This window comes from Homalodisca vitripennis, chromosome 7, assembly GCF_021130785.1.
Source record: "Homalodisca vitripennis isolate AUS2020 chromosome 7, UT_GWSS_2.1, whole genome shotgun sequence".
Classification (NCBI taxonomy): Eukaryota; Metazoa; Arthropoda; class Insecta; order Hemiptera; family Cicadellidae; genus Homalodisca; species Homalodisca vitripennis.
The window spans coordinates 117,458,059-117,481,240 of record NC_060213.1 but is presented as its reverse complement, the minus strand read 5'-3'; the positions used below and the strand labels follow the sequence as shown (position 1 = coordinate 117,481,240).

At 32.6% G+C, this 23,182-nt stretch overlaps 1 protein-coding gene across 1 annotated transcript; it reads left to right on the top strand.

Annotated features, from left to right (window-relative positions):
* The first annotated feature begins 6,268 nt into the window (after window positions 1-6,268).
* Window positions 6,269-21,914, top strand: LOC124366229 (acetyl-coenzyme A transporter 1-like). The gene is made up of 10 exons (XM_046822620.1): window positions 6,269-6,327; window positions 8,751-8,909; window positions 10,916-11,032; window positions 12,948-13,117; window positions 13,848-14,002; window positions 14,885-15,072; window positions 16,113-16,297; window positions 19,459-19,576; window positions 19,835-20,050; window positions 20,822-21,914. The coding sequence occupies exons 1-10, from the start codon at window positions 6,292-6,294 to the stop codon at window positions 21,011-21,013; spliced, it is 1,536 nt and encodes a 511-aa protein (XP_046678576.1). The 5' UTR covers window positions 6,269-6,291; the 3' UTR covers window positions 21,014-21,914.
* Window positions 21,915-23,182: the final 1,268 nt, after the last annotated feature.

Genomic DNA, 23,182 nt, shown 5'->3' with positions numbered 1-23,182 from the left:
GAAAATGAATACCAAGTACGACTATAACAATCTACATATATTCACGTTCTAAATTATAACTATGTATTAGAACTATACTTTCTTGATTGGGGCAGAAAATCAAACTTAAATGAGCGACGGAAAGTTAATATCGAACAAAAAGTACTACTACGCGTGCTGAAATACATGAAATAAGAAATGGTTGTGGCTTGACATTTGATTCTCTTAGCCATAAGAATAATTCATACTAAAATAATAATGTATATACTTCATACAAGCCTGTTTCCGTTCATCATAGTACACAATCAAGTATTTTTACCTAACAATTCTGCAGACTTCCCTATTTTCCCTCACACTGGCCTAAGATATTCCATGTATTCTTCTTCTCCTATGGGGCGGGCTATTGCCATGGACTTTGGATACTCAAGGGCCTTTTGCGCACCCTGGAAGCACACTATGAGCCGACCAGTCTACGGTTTCAGCAGTTATAAAAAACCGACGAAAAAAACCGATCAGGTCCCCAGAGAAAATGTTCCACCCTTTTCCAGACTACCAAAGATGGCGTATCACTCCTTTGCTATTGCAGGACAGTCAGAGATCAGGTATCCAGCAGTTTCCTCCTGCTCGCCTCACATTCTACAGAGCCAAAGTCAAAGTCAAAGTCTTTATTGCAACAAAAAACAAGTCGGTAACTCATACAGTTGACGTCAAGTTGCTACAAGGCATTACACAACAAATAATAGTTAATACTACTTATGTCTTTACAGATAAATCTTCACTTAGAGTTAAAATAGAGTTCAAGTAATGAAATCAATTCTTCATATAAAATTAAAACTAACAATTAACAAATGGGAGCATAGATAAAGCTGAGTACAACAATTGAAGGTAGTCAATATTTGATGGACAAAACTAATTAAGACTTAAAATTCCATTTAAGGTAATGCACAATGATAATAGAAAGTAAAAACATACATTTAAAAGATCCTTTATATACACAGAATTTAAAATAGTTAATTAATATGTCAAATAAGGCAAGGTCATCAATTAATAAAAGTAAAAATTCCATTATATACAAAACATTCAAAATTGTTAAAACAGTAATATCACAGATAAGGCAAGGTCATCAATTAAAGCTAATGTCAATGGTTGAAAGATCTAAAAACTCATTTACACTGTAAAAAGGATTCCTCAGTAGCCAGCTGTACAATTTTGTTTTAAAACATTTAAAATCAATATCACAAGCATTTCTAGGAAGTTTGTTGAACATATTTAAGCCTACGTAAGAATAAGAGTGTTGTGTCTTGCTAAGCCTAACATGAGGTAAATCAAGTAAATCTCTGTATCTGGTGTTGTAGTTGTGAATGTCATTCCTAAACAAGGAAGAATCAATCCTCAACTTAACTCTAACTAGACAATGAAATATGTACAAATTAAAAACTGTGGGTATTTGTTCACTTATAAACAATGGTCTACAGTGAGCTCTATAATTAGAGTAAGTAATTATTCTGATTGCTTTTTTTTGGAGTAACAGAATGTTTTTTGTACTGGTACTACAACCCCAGAGCAGTATACCATAAGAGATTATACAATGAAAAAAGGAAAAATAGGCCATTCTTAAATATATTTTTGGGATACACTTTTTCAAATTACGCAAAAGATATATTACTCTAGAAAGCCTGCTACACACACCCTGAATGTGAGGACCCCATGAGAGTTTTGAATCAATGTTGATTCCTAATAGCTTGACATTATCGCTAAAGCCTATATCTTGTGAACCAAGTTCTAGAGAGCTAAGAGTGAAAAGAACAGATTGCGTTTTATTACCATTTAACAAAAGGCCATTACTATCAAACCAGTTTTCACATTCCTTAAGACTGTTGTCAATTTGGTTAAAAAGAGTACTTACATTAGAATTACTACAAAACAATGTTGTATCGTCAGCATACATAATTGACTTACATATAGAAATGTTTTTGGGAGGTCGTTTATAATGACTAGAAAGAGAAAAGGGCCAAGGACTGAGCCCTGTGGTACTCCACTCTCTACCCCTGCCACCTCCTTGCAGAAGAGCGGATCCTTCCGAAGGATACCAAGATGCTTTCACAGATGACCATGTCCCGTAATCAGACCCATAACCCAAGAAGACATCAATCTACTTATCTGATATCTGAGAGAGGGTTAGACGCCACCTTAGGGGAAGGCGACTGCCCTTTTGCTCATTCTCAGACCCGGATGCAGACTCCACATTTTCTATGATCAGCGTGAATTTCGAAACAGCCACAAAGGATTCAAGCCTAAAAATGCCACAGTAAGGTTGAGGTCTCATCATGTTACACGCTGAGACTTAGTTGGCAGTCCCATGATCGAACATACCACATCTCCATGTTTTGTGGTTACTTCAATATATACTTTGGTAAGCGTTTCGAGTACAAACGAATATTTAAATGGAAAAGAAAAGATTTCTTGTAAATGTAACAAGTGGTAAAAGTGGAGACGCACCAATGAAGGCAGGTACGAGTAGTGGCGTCAGTGACAGTCAAGGTCAAAATAAAATCCCGTGCGACACGGCAAGTGTAACCAATCGTTCTCCAAGTCCAAGTGGACCAAGCGTAGCAAAAGTGCTCAAGTATGATGACAGTTATTTATCACAACGTTTTACAAAACAATCATAAATGGCCAAGAACGGCCCCAGTATGTCTAGCCGCAATCTTGACATTAAACATGGAAATATCATAAGAACCCAGAGAGTTTTATTGAACAAAAAAATGTTATTTCCAACATTACAAGTGTTGGAAATAACAACAAACTTCAAAGGCTTTGTTGGCATCTTATCAGATTTCTCCCAGAATCGCTCAGAAGAAAACCTCACACTATTGGAGAAGACTTGTAATTACCAGCAGCAATTAGCATAGTTTCAAATGGGTTTGGAGAACCCATGAGTCAACATTTGAAGGAAAAAACAATTTCAAATTATGCGGTATCAAGACGTTTAAGCAACATTTTGGAAGATCTTCACGGGCAATTAATGGAAAAGGTTAAAATTCTCATTTTGCCACACAAGTTTATGAAGCTAGCAATCTTTATAGAGTTGCTTATTTAATATGTTACGTAAGATTCGTCGATAGTAAAGCGATGAGGGAAGAGTTGCTTTTTTGTGAGACGTTTTTAGCCGATACCATTGGTGAAACCATTTTCCGAATGATTAATACATTTTTGCAAGATATGACATATCTTAGATCAAATGTACAGGAATGTACACAGATAGAGCTTGAGCTATGTCAGTCAAGAACACTGGACTTCGAAGGTTGATAAAAAAAGGTAGCTTCAGAAGCTAGATTGACACAGTGCATAATTCATAGAGAAGCTTCAGCAGCAAAAGGTATGACCCCGAAACTTGATGAAATGTTACATGTGGGTGTTAAAACAGTTAATGTCACTAAAGGGCAGCCTTTAAAGTCTCGAGTGTTTAAGATTCTCTATGAAGATATAGGCTCAGAACACATACATTTACTGTTTCATACTGAAGCTCGCTGGTTATTGAGAGAACAGCTTTGGCAAGAATATTTGAGCTTAGACATGAAGTCCTTGCATTTTTGCTTGACGAAGACTACGAAAACTCAACGTTTTTCACTGATTCAGATTTATTGCTGCGATTAGCGTACATGGCAGATATATTCCGAGAAAAATACAGAAGTCCTTACAGAAAAAAGATGCAAACCTGCAATGGACTAAAAAGATGAAATGCTGTGTAAAGAAGCTAAGTTTGTACAAGTGACAATATTAAGCTATTTCCTAATCTTAAAATTATAATTGAAGAATGAATCTCAAAACTATTCCAACGAATCCAAAGAAATGTTTTCTTAAACAAGTGGGAATCCTTAAACAAATAACACGTAGGCTACTTAACAAAATTAAAACCAAAAAACAAACAACAGGAAACCAAGAATGTGATATATATAAAATTGACTGTGAATGCAAGTAGACGTATATCTGCCAAACATCAAGACCTGTGGAAATTAGGCTAAAAGAACATATTTATAATTGTAAGAAAGAAAACATTGAAAAATCTAAATTTGTTGAATATGAAGTAAAGAAAAATTATCATATAAATTTTGAATCATCTAGTGTAGTTTTTAAAGAAACTTCCTGGACTAAAATAAATAAAATTGAAAGTGCATGTATGGCAGTTTTAAAAGAAAGTTGTATTTCCCAACCTTCCGTAAATGTCAGTGATATTTTTATACCATTAGTAAAAGAAGAAATCCATTCCAAAATTATGAATTGCAAACCATATTTTTCTAAATAATTCTTCTATAATTTATTAGTTTTTGATCTTCACAATTAGTTTTAAATTTTATTCTATTTTGTCATGTTTTTTTTTCTATTTTACACACATATTTTTTCTGTAAACAATATATAACTGATGATGCCGTAACCGGCGAAAGCGCTTTTGAAATAAATTAAATGTTGAAATATGAAAAATGTCTTTTCCAGAAAAAAATTAAAGCCTAAGAATGAAGGAGCTAAAATATCAAAGACAAATTTACTACATAACTACTGAAGATTAAACAGTTGTAATATACATCTTAGTCATTTGTTTACTGAAGAAAAACTCAATTATGTCACCAGAAATACTTTGGAGCGGAAAAAATTTACAGAGGCTATACTATACACTGTAGGAAAATAGGCGTCTCAGAGCTATGCAGGAGTATACGAGTATATTCTTGATCGGGGCATTAATGCAAAATAAACTTAACTGAAAATGTACGATATTCGACTTAAAAATTCCTCCTAGCTGACCTGATATGGTTTAATTGTTACTGAAGTAGTTTATCATGAAATATTGATTTGAAGTTCGAATTATTTCATGGTACTTGATGGCCGTGTACATCTAAAATGGATCTCAAGATCGAAATATTTTTCAGTGACTATCTCCTAACTCTGGAATGTTAAGAATACCGTTAAAAAAATATGGCAACAGTGTAACTTTTCTTCAATAGAAAATTGCTTGCGGAGCCACGGGTAACTTTCAGAAATACATAGCAGTTTTATACATTCTGATAAGGATTTGAATAATTATAGAAAAGAGAAAAATGGCAGTATTATCTATTTATCAACAACAAAATCCCATTGCACACTAATTAAGTCATAAATACGCTTTAATCTACAACATACAGGTTTATAAAAAAGAAGGTAAACACACGTGCAACATTATCTAACTTTAATCTAAGTTCATTGTTCATCTAGAAGTGACAAAAACCTGAGCAGCTTCCAACAGGTATGGTAGAATAATATTTTCACTAGACAGACATATACCAACAATAAATGTAAAAAGTTTTATTTTACGTAATCTTTGGTTACTCAGACCATTAATACCTGTTACAGATTTAATAAATCATGGATGGTACAAAATCAGAAGCTATACTTTTTTAAGGAAGTTTTCAAAGGAGTGTAGAAGTTGTCATTCAAAGAAATAATATTTTGAAAACAATATTTTGATACTGTATTGTACTGAATCAATATCAATTAAGTAATTTTCAATAAAGTGCATTTTACAAGATCGGTTGAAATAGAATAGGATAATAAATTAAGATCTCATTTATAAATTTTAGAAGTGAAATTTCAAATGTAGCTAATTTTTTATAACCTATTTAGTACTAAATTTAAATTGTATTAGACAAAAACAAAAAATCTTTTAGAAAATCGTTAAGACATTAATATTGTAATGTATTTAATAAGGAAATTTAAAAATATCTACGTATTTCAGTACATAAGAGGTACGGTTACATATCAAATGTTGTAGATATTAAAAGTTGTAATCACTTTTGATTAATACAGATTATCAAAACCTGTGATACCATAATAACTATTACCACCATAGGAGTGATAAAAATACACAAATTATGGAACGAATTTACAGGAAAGTAGTATATATAGCAAAATACATTTAGTTGTATTGCTAAAGAAAAAAAATGTACTAAATAAGTCGCAATAAATTGTGTGCATGGTGTTCAAATTGAATTAAAAATTAAATAATATTTTATAATTTTATTTGAAGGCACTTTATGGGTATTTTAAAACAGGGATTAATTCGTAGGAATACAAGTTAGTACAAGAGCTGATTTTAATAGACTGCAGGATCCAAGGATGATTAAGTAACTTGCAGTTTGTGTATAGGCAAAAAGTCCCTTTGGATATTTTACCTTTATACTACCTCTGGAAGACTGTATGTAGTGTCATGCCACCTTAAAGTATCACTCTAATAATTAATTATGCCTTTTACATCTACAGCATTGTTTCAGCCAAAGAATCATGATACTACGAGAACAGGAAGTCTCAGACGGAGAGGTAAACGCTAGTTTAATTATGCTACTATCAGTGCCAGTATACATTCTAATGCATCATTCTAATATGAATGCTTCATTTCACCTTCAGCTTAGTGTAGCGTCTGAAATATGACACTTTACAGTCTCGAATACAAAAATGTGTAGTCAACGTTTGCCCTGGAGAGATCCAAAAAGTCAGTGACGAATCTCAAAACGAACTCTGTGCATAGTTTCGACATCAGAAGCACCTAAACTATGAAATAAAATGTAATATAGATCAAATTTGTTTTCTTTTCTTTTATCGGGTGCAATACGATGTTTTACACACAAAAGTGGGGCAACAGAGCTTTCTGCCCATAACGATTTGACCTTCTTCCTCGCCAATTTTTTCATCTCTTCAGATGGTCGATGACTACAGATTTCAAGATTCAAGTTATCGTAGTTCTAAACCAAAGACTTCTATAAACCGGAATATCAATTGATAACGACATTTGTTAAATACCAAATTCGAAGCACAACAAAACATTAAACAATTGTATCAACAAGACTTGCCAACATACGCTCATCTGTCCAAGAAAGATCAGCTGATTGTATTACACATCAAACCACTAATTTTTGGATGCTATCCTAATAATAACGTGGCTACGTCAAACGATTATTGATAGCATCAGTTTTCAGAGGCTGTACTAAGCAGAAGGTAGAATGGAGCTAAACTCAAAATTCGCAGTGAATCAACCCTTCCCACCATAATTACATGACTGTAATGTAAATCTTACTGTTAATAATTTTTGTGGTAAAGTGGTTTAGGCGATCATGATATGGTGAATGAGGAGATTGAGGACTTTTAAAGACTGTATAATAAAAATTTAGACACGTTTATTCCCATCTACTATTCAAACTAACATTGTGTTCCATACAAACAAACAGTTATGCCTTATTCGTCACAGAAAAGTTAAATATAAAGTTTTATTGTTAATGCACTATGTGTGTAAGAAAAATGAACCAAAAAAAGCGTTTATTCCATATAGGTCTAAAAGTTAATAGTTACGTAAGCAAAATGGTTAGGGGGTGGGATTGGCTAGAGTAGTTCCAAAGTGATGCCTGTAAACCTAATATTGGCAATAATGTGTAATATGAAATATATAACACACTGTAGGTCGTACAGAACTATTTTTATATAGTATTGTATTCACTTCTTTTTACCTAAATTCCACTAGTTATTTTGATAATTATTATTTGTTGACATTACTAGGTAAAACTTTCGACTAATTTACAGTTGCATACATATATTGATTAGTTTTAAAATGAATAATTTATTACATATTTAAATCACGCAGTCACTGTCTATAAATTGCAACGGTTTACAATTATATTACTCATATTACTAAATGTTGAATATTCAGCTTCTGTTTATAACTGGAACATTTTCAAGTATCACTGCAGAAAATTCCCATTCATGAAGGGTCACGGCCTCATCTCAATCACGATAAGTTGTTTTTAAACCATGTTTAACTAATACAAGAGTTATTTATCTTACACAGACAAACATCTCAAATTAGTGCTAAATAAATATTTCAGGTTTGCTCTATTCGTAGTGGGTAACATTAATTTTTTTACAGATTTGCTGTGTCGATTATCTTTAACGACTTTTTAAGTTAACTAACTACCTTTGACACTTAAAAGGAATAACCATATAACAATAATATTTTATTTAGTACTTAAATTTGACGGAGAAAATGGTAAGCGCCACTTTTATGAGGTTTAAGTGCGAGCAATATATGAAATTTTTTTCTACAAGTAATTGCGTTAACGAAAATACAATATTATTGAATGTTAATGGTGCATCTTACTAATTAAATGGATTTAATTCCAGTATATGGGACAAAATCTAATCCTTATGGCGAATATTATATTTGGAAAATTTCACCATTACATGATTTTACGTACACAAGATTAAAAATCATGATATAGCATTAATTTTTTGAATTACTCGTAGGAAATTCTCATTAACTAACCACTGTTGGTAAATTAACTTACATGCTTTGTACATATAATTAAAATTTTAATAAAATATTTAGTAACATTGTGGAATATACTTTTCACAAGGCATTTACTTTGAACTATCAGGCTTGTTAGTGGATTGAGAAAAATTGTTTGTGCACAATACATGTGAGTTTTAGTGATCAACTGTTTTAAACACTTTCGCTGGAACTTTGGATGGTTGTAAAGAAGAGTAATATTTTACATTTTATACCAAATATATAAACACAAAATAATAGTGTTTTACACCTAAAATATCAATACCAAATTTAAAGTTTTAATAATACAAATGCCGTTTACTATCTTTCAACAATTTTACCTTATACTATATAAGAGAGATGGCAATTTTAAGACCTAATCAACCTTCTAAATTGTATAGCAAAGTTTCCTTGGTTTTCTTTCCAGGCAGTTCAACCGACCTGCAAGAAGACCGCTTCCCTGGAGGGAGACCGGGCAAACGTATATCTTCTGATTTTCTTATACCTGCTACAAGGTGTCGTCTTGGGTCTAGGGGAATCAGTACCTATGGTCTTACAGAGTAAAGGAGTCAGTTACAATGATCAGGTCAGTGAAAGAGCTTAAATAAACAAATTTAAGTTTTTATATAATTAATTAGCAGTTCAAACTTCACTACACGTTCATATCACACATGCATCTAAAATCTTCTTACGATCTCATTAAATTATATATTAGAGCAATCTAAAGCAAAACATGCATTAATATCTTAAGAGTTCCTATAGCAGATGATTTAATCCACTGAGTTCTATAATATTTAGAAACAATATCTCATTCAATATAATTTGAAGGCAATAATAGGCTTGGATTTGGACATTTTCAGTGTAACTCCTGAATTCTTTCTAGATTTATGGTGATATAAAAGATAGACTTTAAGGAACAGTTAGAAGGGAAGGGTTCATAGAATATTACCAATTCAACGCCTTTGTTCTGGCTTCATGGCTGTCTTCATTCAGGGGGAGGGGGTTTCCAGCTCTTTCAGGGCTTCTAGGGCTGGAGCGGGATCTATGGAAGAACGGGCCACTGACGAAACCTCTATCTTGTCACAAGAACAGTCACTAACACCGGGGTAGGACGCAAGTTTTGAGAGAATCCATCTGTCTATCTCACACGAGACAAAGGGGACAGACAGGGGACGGAACCCATGACCACGAAGCCTAGATGGATGCTGAGAAAATGTGGCATATAGGTCACAGTGGTAGGGTGGCCACTTTTAGAGCGATAGAGAGGGTCATTATTCAGAGTGGTGCGTGCAACGGCGTCGGGCTGTGTAGACGTAGGCTAGATGCTTGAAAGGGAGGCCTTTGATCATGAGGGTCATTAGGTGTACAATGGAGTAAACTGGGATACCTTCTCTGACATATGGCACAAGAGGCGTTAGAGTCACATTGAGATAAATAAAACGGTTGTGTTCCTTCATCATATTGTGATGTTTGCGAGTTATATTTAATGCAAGTGACTTCTTGCGAGAGCTCCACGGGGTGGGTCAAGAACGGTTTGGGACTAGAATAGGAACCTTTGTTTTCTTGAAGCACTATGTGCAGATTATCATCCTCAAGCAAGAGCATTCAGTGTTGGGGCACTGTATAATTTCCTGAACAGAGCGGGGTATATTAATCTCACCATCTGCATCGTTGGTGTGAGCCAAGAGTGTTCCAGTTTTTCAACAAGATTTCGCATCAGATGTGGAGAGGGGAGAGGGTTGTTTGCAATAATATCGCCCTGCATGTCTTTAAGAGCTTCTTTATGTTCAAAGAACGATTTGACAAAGGCACAAGTAGCTTGACACCTGAATATGACTCACTAAGGAAATCTAGTAGGTGATAAAGTTGCAGAGTGTTGAGGTGTCTAGAGTTATGAGCAATAGATTATACGCTATTAGGGGCAATGAGATTTTAGATTGAGTGGTTTGCCCGATAAGACACTTAAACGTAGTTACGTTAGGTGCACTAGAATTCCGGTGTATAGTATACCCAATAAAGTAACAAATGAGATTCATTGTAGTCGGGATTAGTAACGTGCTTTGAGTCTAATTTAGGAAGCTTGACGTTCAAAGAGCAGATGGCAGGAGGCTCGTGGTATCCCTAAGAATGTAGAGAGGGGGACTGATGTATATGATATGTGAACACTTATGTAGACTTATATATATATTGAAAATTTATTTGATCTAAATCTTGAGATAACACTGCAGAGTCCGTGGTTTCATTTGATTCAAAAAGACGTTCAAACATGGTCTCAGTGGCACTGCGCCTCTTAGAGATTTCGGCATTGTAAGTCTTGAGTGTACGATGTTGCAATTGAGTAAGAAGAGGGAAGTTTAATTTTCGAGACAAGTTAACTGATTTTTGTAGGTCACACTGTAATAGAGTCAGTTGACTCACAGTATAATTTGATCTTCGGTTTAAGATGCATATTGAGTGACGTATTTTATTGTACGAGCTGTTACAATAATTGGTATTGTTGGATTGACTATGTTAAAATCCTGTGGCTCCTAATAGTAAAATACACATAGATGTATACAATTTGTATAATATATCACTCCGTGTTATGTGTAGGCGATCTTCAGTATAACCGCATGGCCATACAGCGTGAAACTCCTTTGGGCCCCAATAGTGGACGCTGTTTACTCTAGTAGATTCGGCCGCCGGAAATCTTGGCTGGTCCCTGCGCAGGTAAATTCTGCCCATAATTAATAAGAAATAAATTTAATGTTTTTAACATAACAATTCAGTCTATGAAAAAACATGCAAACAAAGTCAGTGTAAAAATAGACGAATTCGTATAGAATGCACTAACAATACCAACTTTTGTTTTTGTAACTTTTGAAGCGTTACGTTGTGTAAATATACTATATATTGTGTAAAAACTTAAAATCATATACGTTCCATTTACGAATAATTAATTACAATAAAATAAGTTACCAATAATATGTGGTAGCAGAACAGCAATATTATATTTTTTATCGAAAGGAGGAACTACTATAATAGTCTACCACTTCACAGTTATAGAAGTCTACAACTTCACAACCATAGAGGTCTAGCACTTCACAACCATAGAAGTCTACCACTTCACAGTTATAGAAGTCTACAACTTCACAACCCAACAAGAGAAATACTCTGTGATTGGGATCTAGTGTCAGATTGAACCCTTGCTTTCTCTTAAATAATAACATTTTTTATGAGGTCCCGCAGGGGACATAGTTGTAACCAGTAATTTTTAATGTATACATGAATGAATTATTATATAAATAAATATAATATAACTTTAATAACAAAAAGATTAATAAATTAAAAAATACAAATTAAACTACATATTTTGCTTAGTAGGATGACTAAATTCTTATATTTTTATAATAGCGGGTTATTCAATATGGCGAATCAACCGTAGGGTAAAGGAAAGGTGTTAAGGTTTTCGTTGGTCATTGTTGGTCAAACTTGAGTTTTAAAAGCGAGTTCCTCGTCATCTTAGGGAGCCGATGGTGAGGTATTGTGAAAGGATGATTTGCAGGGATTTTGAACGACTTAACCTTTTTTCGAAGTGAATGGCTTACATTATACCTCTTACGAGTCTAAGATGACTAACGTGTACAGACATTCCGTAGCTCAAAGTAAATTACAGAATAATTTTAATAGCATATGTGTGTACACTGCAAAGGTTTCAATGTCTTAAGCATTACGTTTAGAAATTGCGATGCAATGCGTCTTACTGCGATTAAAATTCCTGCGTCCGTTCAGCGAAATCTAAAAATCTAACAGAAATGTATCAAATTAATATTATGGCTATTTGTTTGCATTAAAATACATGTATGAATGTGTAATAAAGCATGAGAAAAAAATTAGGGATATCTATTAACAGTAGTTTGATATGGTCGGAACACATTGTTCCATACATCACAAAATTGTATGCAAGATATTAAATGTCAAGTTGTAGAACGTTTTAGATATGTACATTGCACATACACGTAATGGTTTACAGAGCTTTAGTTTAGTTCCTGATAAGATACAACGCAGGAGTTTTGGGTACTGCACTTAACAGTATAAGTCGTCTATTTAACATAAAAAATAAACATGAAGAATATGACTTAAGATACTAGATTTAAGATAATGCTTTTTATTTGCCAACAATCAATTGTTATTGTTAGACCGATCAACAAAGGACAATGTTTATGTAGGAAATGAGCCACTTTGTATTGTATAAGCACACTATGCAGTTTTACCTTATATCGAATAGTTTCCTTTAAGAAACAAATTGGTTACACACTTTTAGCTTGGCACACGGAAAAACGCCGTTAGACAAAGAAACTAAAGTCAAATCAGATTCAGCCAATCCTATTGACAGATCTCGTCAATCACCGAAACCGAATTTAGTCTCAGTTCCTTTGTTAGTGATGTTTTAAAAATTAAGTAAATATTAACAGACCGGCGAATAAAGAACAGAAATAGACTGATTATTTAGTCTTTGACTTCTTTTTGTTTATGAAACGATATCTCAAAAGTTGTAGTGAGCATTTTGGAACTCTATGTACAGGCCGGAGTCTTGAAATTTATAAAACTAAATATACCCTTTCTAATATACAGTTTAATTTAGTATATCATCGGCATCACAATGCTGTGTCTCTCGTATCGAGCAAATGCCTGGATAGACGATCCTGCAGGACCTCGTATAGTACTCCTCACAGTGTTCTTCTTCCTGCTCACGTTCCTGGCAGCCACTCAAGATGTGGCACTGGACGGTTGGGCCATCACCATGCTCAAGAGGTAGGAATATATTCTCTAGAACTATTTAGTAGGCTTCACTGTGTATCCTTATTTGGTAAAAAACATTGATTCCGTGATATTATTGCAAACCTAAACACCTGTTTCGAACTATTATTTTGCAAATTATTCGTGATATATTAGGTTAGTTTAATGCCTGTTTAATTTCTAATACTTTAAATTACTTTACGCTAGATAAGAATAACAAAAACAAACAATTACGCTGTATTAGAAATGTAGCCTCGATAAGTGTTTGATATAATATAAATAATAATACACCTTCTAACATCAAACTGAATTTGATGATGTCTTCAATCAAAATATGCCTAATTTTTAAATAACACCGGCCATACATACCCAAACATCGAAATTTAAAAAAAATCTCGCAATTTTAAACACATGCAAAAAAGTCACCTATTGCCAACTTTAGAAATTTAAATAAGTGCCAAAATTAATCCTATTCTACTTTTAAATGACAAAGGTTTTCTAAAAAAAATATATTATTCGATACACTCTTAACCGATGTAAATTGATCACATATAAAATTAAATAGAAAAATTTATTCACCAAGGTAGTTAAAAACATATGTATATTTAATTTAAATTATTTATTTACTTTGTTGACAAGTATCTGAAGATTAATTCATTAAATTCGAAATCTAAATTGTACAATACATAAACAGTGGTAAAAGGTTTATTATTGTATATTAATTAAGCTGTGTTCTATGTAACAGGGAAAATATCGGTTACGCGGCTACTTGCGGTAGTGTAGGGCAGACGATCGGTATCTCCGTGGGCTTCTTCGTCTTCATGTCTCTAGAGTCTGCAGACTTCTGTAACGCCTACCTGCGGTCCGAGCCTCAGCCATATGGCATCATCACTCTCTCCAGTTAGTATGACCATTAAAGCTATAAGATATTTAAAGTAACTTTATGAAGCACTAGAAATTACTGCTTTATCATTAGCATATTTTAAAAGTTAGTTTGTTTCACTATTATTTGACAGAATATTTCTCGATTTTAAAGAATATTTCTTTTCACACACCTACAATTTCCCTCCTAACGACCAGTAGTAATGATCTGATCCCTATGAGAAAACTTTAATCTTTAATCAACCTAGGTTATTTATAATTTCCTCTTAGCCTGGTTTAATTATACTTAATGGAAATACTGTATTATACGATTTAAATAAAAGTTCACTGAAAGGAGTGAAAACACCGCAAAGGTTATTAATTTTTTTATAAAGTTTCCAATTATGTCGAGATAATTATCCGAACTGTATATTCTATTGAAAGGGATAGAAATGAATTTTTGCTCTGCAAGACAAGAAACAATGTATGAAACGAAAGAATAAGAATTAAGGAAATAAATGGATGGGTCCGTTTCAAGCCTGGAGATTGTGTTTTAGAAATCAAAGAGAAAATCTTTGGGTTGATACTGACTGATCAAACATCGCAGATTACTATGTCTTACATAATTCGTATGTTTCTTGGTGAATAGATTTTTTAGACAAATTTACTTTAACATTTTAAGAGTTTGGTTGATAATACTACTTTCCCAAGCTTTCAAACCAAAAACTTTGAAACGTTTCCAGCCACAGAATGTCCTTGAGATAAAAATTATTTACCTTTAATAGCTTTCTATTCCGAGGTCCAGATATGTTCCATATTTTAAGTTTGTTGCTTTATTGAAATGCAAATAATTGAACTTTTTCAAAAGCAATTATAAATTATCTGTTTTATCGAAATTATCCTGATGTGTTCCTTCTCCAGGTTTCCTTAACTACTTCGGGTGGATATTCCTGACGACAACGACACTCGTAATGCTTTTCAAGAGCGAAGAGACGCTGTTCACAGACGAAGAGCATTCTTTGGGAGTTCTGGATACTTACAAGAAACTAATAAGGATCATTCGCCTCCCAGCCATCAAAACATTTTCCATATTCCTACTAACAATGAGTGTAAGATTAATGTAAATCTCTAAGTTTTAAGTATAACATATATAAATACAAGATAAGGGTACACTATACCACGTATCGCGTAAAAGGATTTGTCAAGGATGCAAACAAAACTTCAAACCCTTAGCTCATTTCATTCTCGAAATCCGTTGCAGATGGATATACATATAGATTTATTGCAGAAATTAGATTCTTTCGATAGGTGAAAGAGGAATTGTAATAGACTTCAATGGTGGTCAGCAAATCTTCGTGGTTGGACATGAACCATAATAGAAATTATTCTTGTCAATTTAGAAACTATTTTTAATTCAATATTTAAAATCTACATATTATTTTTCTCTAGCCATCTTTCCACAATATACATTCACATGATGTTCATTCAGTTAAACCTGCTCAAGCAATGCTCAAGTATTAAAAGATTCAATGAGCCAAGGAAGATACAAAAACACAAGAGTGCACTGAAATCAAATCTTAACTATGACTTGTCACTCTATATTTGATTTCTTACCCTCTAAATAAAAGTCTTTGTCAAATTTTAAAATGCAAAGTGAAATAGCAAGACAACGTGAATTGAACGATATTTGTAACTATTTTGAAGCTGACCTTGACTCTCATAAGCTTTCTACATTACTTGAGCTAGCTGAAGATAAAAATGTTAAAAGATTTCGTGACCTAACTGCAGTCATACAAAATGATTCTCAAGAGAACAAGAAATGTCTAAGACGAACGTAATTTGGCCTTACTAATTTCGTCATCAACAAGTAAATATTACATTTCATTATTAGGCTAGAAATGACCTTTATTGAGGGGAAATTCATGTATATCTCAGTCGGCTGGCATAACTTTTCATCTGTCTGCCTAGTAAATTTCATCTGAAGAATAAAATTACCTATAGACTTGAGGTTATTCCTACAACCTCAACTGCACGTGGTTTGGCGTATCCCTATATTGTATTAATACAATTCTCTTACTCTTGTAAAGTTCTTTATCTTTAATTTTTTAGCAAGCACTATAGCCATTAACTGACTAAAGCCATGTGACAGATCAGTTTCAGTGCATGTGACGCCATTTCCTGGCTCAAGCTGGTGAGGTTGGGGCTAGACAGAGAGAAATTTGCGTTGGCCACTACAGTGATCATTCCTGTTAAAGTTTCACTGCTTCTTTTCTTCAGGAAACGCATGACAGGCGAAAAGTCGATGGGCGTCTTCATGAAGATTTACCCTGTCAGGTACATAAAGTTACAATACCTCAAATTATGTTATGTTTTAAGAATAAATAAGTAAATTGTTTTATAAAGCGTAACATACCATTAGTTTCAAAATAAAAAAAGTTCGATAGCAAATTTTTCTATGTCCATTTGAATTTTTTTAGTTACATATTTATTATGCATTCTATATCTATTTTATACATATTTTATAAAATAGATATAGAAAATATATATCACCGAGTCCCGACGGTGCAAGTATTTTTTTGCGATTCAATATTTATTGAAATTAAATTAGGCTATTGCCACTTATATAAATTTAGTGAATGTTTATAATATATATATATATATATATATATATATATATATATATATATATATATATATATATATATACTAGCTGTTTCCCGCGGCTTCGCACGCTTTTCGTAAGTTTTGCCCGCGTATGAGCATTTCTGGTTGAAGTAAATTATATTTCCAACCCCGATGTAGATTTTACCTTGATGTCACGATCAAGAAAATATGTCAAAAATGTATTGTACATGCATAATGTATTTTATTACAAAGTGGTCTACCACTCAACCTTTAAGTTCAACCAAAAATTTAGTTTAGACAATTATACATCATAACTTAGCGCCTTCAAATAGTGTTTCACTGTTTAATATACGTATCTATCTCGTAATTGCAGGTTATACTGTGCAGGCGCTTTGAAAACTTTTCTTCATTTTATTCGTTTATATTCACGACATAAGCGAATAATTCAGATAATAACTATCCTATATTCTAAGTTAGACTAAATTACGGATACATGTGAAATTTGATTGAAATTGGTTCAGTCGTTTTGGAGTTTATTGGCAACATACATCGTGAATCAAGATTTTTATATATATACTAGCTGTTTCCCGCGGCTTCGCACGCTTTTCGTAAGTTTTGCCCGCGTATGAGCATTTCTGGTTGAAGTAAATTATATTTCCAACCCCGATGTAGATTTTACCTTGATGTCACGATCAAGAAAATATGTCAAAAATGTATTGTACATGCATAATGTATTTTATTACAAAGTGGTCTACCACTCAACCTTTAAGTTCAACCAAAATTTAGTTTAGACAATTATACATCATAACTTAGCGCCTTCAAACAGTGTTTCACTGTTTAATATACGTATCTATCTCGTAATTGCAGGTTATAATGTGCAGGCGCTTTGAAAACTTTTCTTCATTTTATTCGTTTATATTCACGACATAAGCGAATAATTCAGATAATAACTATCCTATCTTCTAAGTTAGACTAAATTACGGATACATGTGAAATTTGATTGAAATTGGTTCAGTCGTTTTGGAGTTTATTGGCAACATACATAGTGACTCAAGATTTTTATATATATAAGATATATATATATATATATATATATATATTTATTAGTATATTTTACTACAGTTACCCGTATCTTTGCATGCAATTTCATTTTGAAAATCAGGGACAACATGAGCATACTCTTTCAAAATATTATTCTAAAGCTCTGAGATAGAGGTGATACTCGCTGAAAGAGATTGAGATTCCAATCTTTAAATCTATTTTAAATTTAGATGGGGCCCTAGATTAAGAGATTAAGCTAAGCTTTTAACTGATAATGGATTTAATATAAATAACATAATATGAATAAACCTTTAACACTTTTTAACCTTTTATTTTTCTTTCTTTATTCTTTATTTCGAAATTTTTCGTAAGAAAAATAAAAGTTTAAAAAGTGTTAATGGTTTATTCATATTATGTTATTTATATTTATAAAACACTTTTCAAGGCTACATCTCTAACATGATAATGGATTGTTACGGGATGTTTCACGACCAGTGGGGCCTATATGTAAACCAAAGTCCTTAGGAGAGTACGTGTAGATTTCTGTACAGTCGTGATCTTAGGTACACAAGATACCATTCGATTCTTTTACAATAGTATAGATTATTAGTAAATTATCACCTGTTTGTAACTATTGTGTTAAGTTTACACTGTGTATTAGTACACAAGGCCATGAAAATAGTATGCATTTCTATTTTTTAATAATAATGAAAACTTAAAATATCTGCAATTAATTATAAATTGAATCGGGTAGGCCGATCACAGATCGGTCTAGGCCATCAAGGTTTGATTCTCATTTAGAGTTCGGTCCAGAGATAGCGCAGGTTCCAATGTATATTTTACTCACAGTTTATTTCAATTGTACTCCTAGAACCGCTTAAAGATATGTTTATAAAACTTGTATGAATATGGTACCTAAACCCTAAAACCGCCCTAGATCCAACATTTAAATATGAGGCGGCTTGTGGAAACGATAAGAGTCTCAAGAAAGCTACAATTGTAATTTGGAACAAGAATTTATGTTATAAATATCCAGGCTAAGTTTTTGGCCACCTCGATACGTCAATTTCTTTCCAAATGATGGCCCCTTGAACTAAAAAAACTTAACTCTGCATTGTATTCATACTTCAGCCTTCACATAATTTACCTACTTCTTAGGATTGAGCCGGAGGGACTATTCATTAGTACTGTAGTGTTGTACTGTATCGATTCCCCCTTTATTCTGTTTGATAAGGTTCTCGCACAGATCATTGACCCAGGAGTACTGGCAGAATGAGGCTAAAATGGGAGAGGATCAGCATTAAAAAAAACGCATTTAATAAACACAACTTGACTCGTATGCAATACTTAGTTTGAGAAATAAAAATCAATGTTAAATAAATGTAGAAATGTAATAATCAATGTTAAAATTTATATATTTTTAATGTTTGATAATGTTTACTTTCCACACTGGAGTTACTCGAACGATTCTTGGCTTCCTCTAGCTAAGGTATTGTTTGTGGCTGTGTATTTAGTAGAAGAAAATAAATAGTAATTACTCATATTGGATTTGTAATGTTTTGATGCGAGATGATAATCTCCGCAATGCTGTAAAATTTGGAAAATTATTCTAGGTAAACTTAGAACAGAATATTTAATTTTGTGTTTTTGGCGTTATTTTATTGAATTTTGTTGCTATCATAATATTTTAAACACTGGGCAAACTACAGATAACTATTACAGTAGTATGTGCTTATAATTAATTTAAGTAATAATATTAATTCAATTTTAACTGTTAATGATATTACAGTATAGATGAATAAATTTCAACAGCATACCCTTTTATTTAGGTTAGCCTTCAACTTGGTTGCGTCTGTCTTTATATGGTCCACTCCTCAAATGTTAATGGGACTTGATGTTCCTTTGTACTTCTATGGACTACTGATACTTATATATGGATGCATTCAGGTACGTTTTAAATTTTTATTGCAAAATATTTAATGAGGATAACTAAGACGACATATTGAATGCAGGATGTTTTCACACTGATTCTGTTTAATGTTTGAAAGATGAGGTTTTTTGTTCAAACCATCTATTTTTATCCCAAACAATATCTCTAGCCACTCCAAAACTATAAGCTTTGTACAACATGTACAGCGAAAAATTCATTATTTTAAAAACATTTTGGGCTTAAGTCCCTAACTCTTTTCTTTATTTGCCTAACAGATGGCGTATTACTTCATGGCAGCCACCAGATTGGCGTTCTATGCGCGTACGAGTGACCCAGCCCTAGGAGGTACATACATGACACTCATGAACACCTTGTCCAACCTGGGCATGGCTTGGCCCAACTCACTGGTACTTCTGCTAGTGGATCCTCTCACGTTCAGCCAATGCTCCACAGATGCGGAAAACACCTGCTCAAATTCCAAATGGGCCAAGGTACATTTATCCACCAAACACTTAAACTTTGTAGGTTTGAAGTTTGAATATTTTTTAAATATTTCTATTTACTAAACTATTCGGTTTTTGAAGAGACTCATAACCAGACGCAAAAAGTTTCATCAGTGTAAGTTTTCCGCCTACTTGAAGCAAAAATTGAGGTGATGCAGGTTAATTAAAGCAAGAAAATAGCCTAAATATCTACAAGATAAATCTATAATCGTCAATTTTGTAAGCTTTCAATTTGTAATGAAACTCAATGTAAAGATTTTGTTTATCCCTCAATTCATTTTCCATATAACACTCTGAGTTACAGCTTTTGCTGATACTGAGGTATATCCTATAGAGAGCCATACACCAGCATTGAACTCTGCCTTATCTATATAAAATAATCTGATACGACGACGTATTATATGTATTACAGTGATTGAGCAAAGTTGGTTTATTCTGTGTTTTTCGTGTTGCCTTCGTGGTTGTCAAAAATAGCAATGTACAAATTTTCGGTAACTTTGAGCAAAATCCATTAGAGTGACATATATGATCGTCGAACTCTAAGTTCCTCATGTAGAAATGAGTCTTCATGCAACCTTTCAAGTCTTTACGTCAGTTTGTTTTGAAACATCTTGCTGTCAAACAGAGAGAAAAGTTAAACTCTGTATGTACAGTGTTCGGACTCCCCTGGATAAGGGCGATCCTTACCATTCCGTAAATGTATATAATGCTCGTATTTCCTGGAAAGTGGATAAATAATTTATTAAAACTCTTTTACAGGAATGTGCAGGGGAATGTGAGACCTATGTGGACGGTTACTATGTGCTAATTGCTATATGTACGGTGTTCGGACTCCTGTGGCTAAGGTGGGCGATCCCTACTATCCGAGAACTGCAGAGCAAAGATCCCCAGGAGTGGAAAGTCAGTTCAGGAAGTCAGAAGAAGTTTGAAAAATCTCAGTTCTTGAAGTAAATTAAGTTTTGTATTGTGATGTAAAATGGTCTTGATAAATAATGAAGTAAATATGATTAAACGCTCCACGGGTTCACATCTCAGAGTGCGAATGGATTCCAAAGTTACAGTAATGTATGGTCCTGGTTTGATTTTAAGAATGGGCGTGACATCACTTGTCATTAATATTTAACATCTCGTACTTCTTGAACAGATAAGTAACGGTATTATAATTGTGTTGAGGTCAACAATTTATGTTATTTATTTCTGTGTAGAAATTACTCAATGTAATGTTCTTGAACATTTTCATACTTACCTTTTTAATATTGTAAAAGGTTTAGATATATTGAAAATGTATTTGTGTGGCTTTAAGAATTAGGCTAATAATATTATCAAGCATTGTCTTTAAGTATTAAGTATTATTTTATAAAATAATAAAATATACTTTTTATATCTACATCTTACAGATCATTCATATAATATAAATAAGTATTCAAAAAAAAGGTTCCTTTGTTTTAGGATTGCCAGTTACATTATTATAATATATTATTTTTATAGTTTAAGCGGCGATACCTCATTCTTAATATTTTGTATATTTGAAGAAATGTCTTCATAGGCACTTTCATGTACGTTCATAAAGAAGTATATTCGCAAGAATTTATTTTTAAGTAGTTAAAATGTATTTCTGTAAATAATGAATTCAGTCTGTTGTCTTCAATACCTTATTTCAAAACCAACAAAGCTTCATAATGCATTATCACATACTTGATTTTGTCAGAGTCAGTAAGCCTTAAGTAATTTAAATATTTACATATTAATGTTACCTATTATGTTTAAGATCCATTTTGCTCTCCATTTTCACGGCTCCTTCCCACGTTGTTCCTTCTCTTAATAATAACAATACATTTTTCTTAAAGAAGTATATTACGTGTAATTCTGATTTTTACTTTAATTTAACGTTCTATTTAATTAAATAGACAGTCTCTACTATAGTTGATACCAATACATCACTGTCTTCGGGACTAAGGTAATTCAGATACTGATAAAATTATCGTAAGAACTCTGTGCGTACAGTGAAAAAATTTTTTTATTTTATTACAATATGAATTTTTATCTCTTAAGGTCTGACTAACAGTATGCTTAATCTATTTCAGAAGTATATTTAGAATTGAATGATACAACAGTGGTCAGTGAAATAAATAAGTAACTTTTATAATTTAATATTTTGAAGTTAAAAATATCTAAATGGGAAATGCAGCTGCTTCATATTTAATATATTTTATTGTTATTAGAAGTATACAGATTGTCCACTTCTGTTGAACTAAATTGAGTTCCTAGATGTAGATATTTATTTTTCGCGATGATTGGTGAAAAAAAACGTGAAATAAGTGTAATAACATGGTATTTTCGAAAAATTGAACTACATGTGTCTTATGTTGTCTCCGAAGATGTTGCAGATGGCTTTGTTTGGCATTTAAAATTTAAATAAAATTTGGTGATTGCCCTCATTACGTATCACACTATGCACATATTTAATGCCATTTACAAGAAAACATTATCAATAACATTCATTTAGTTCTTAGAAATACGATAGAATGAGTTTCTTGTTAACAGGTTTGTGAAATAAACGTATATGGTCATTCCAAGAAAAACTGTAATAGAAACTTATCTAAAAATTCATAGAGAGCCAGTTCTTGAAGTCAACTATCATTTATATGAATAAGTAAAGTTAGTATCAACTCAATTTATTAATACGATTAAAAATAATGAGTTAATTGCTTGTATCACAAATAATTAGTTTATGTAATTATAAACAGATTTAAATTTAATTGTTATTCTCACATTATATGAATGTAGCCTATAAAGCATTAATATTAGAGCTATGGATGGTGTTATGTGAAAATATTAAAAGGGGATCCAAAGAGAGAACCTTGTGGAACTCTATATTATACTTTTTAATATTTGAAACATTTTTGCATATTTCAGCACAGAGAGATTTCGGGGTTAAATAAGGTTGAATTATTTTATATAAATACTTGTAAATACATAGTATTTTACTATTATGTTTTTTAATAATACTATTTATTACGGGAAAAATTGCTTAATTTAAATAAATTGGTTATATAGAAATTAAAATTGGATGAAGTAAAGACTAAATGAAATAAACAATTGAGGTAAAGCACGTAACTG

What these genes read in the sequence shown, in the direction of transcription:
- LOC124366229 (XM_046822620.1), top strand. Translation starts at nt 6,292, where the DNA reads ATGATACTACGAGAACAGGAAGTCTCAGACGGAGAG. An exon ending in GAGTCAGTTACAATGATCAG is followed by an intron (nt 8,910 to 10,915) that starts GTCAGTGAAAGA and finishes TGTTATGTGTAG; the next exon opens with GCGATCTTCAGTATAACCGC. An exon ending in CAAATTCCAAATGGGCCAAG is followed by an intron (nt 20,051 to 20,821) that starts GTACATTTATCC and finishes ACTCTTTTACAG; the next exon opens with GAATGTGCAGGGGAATGTGA.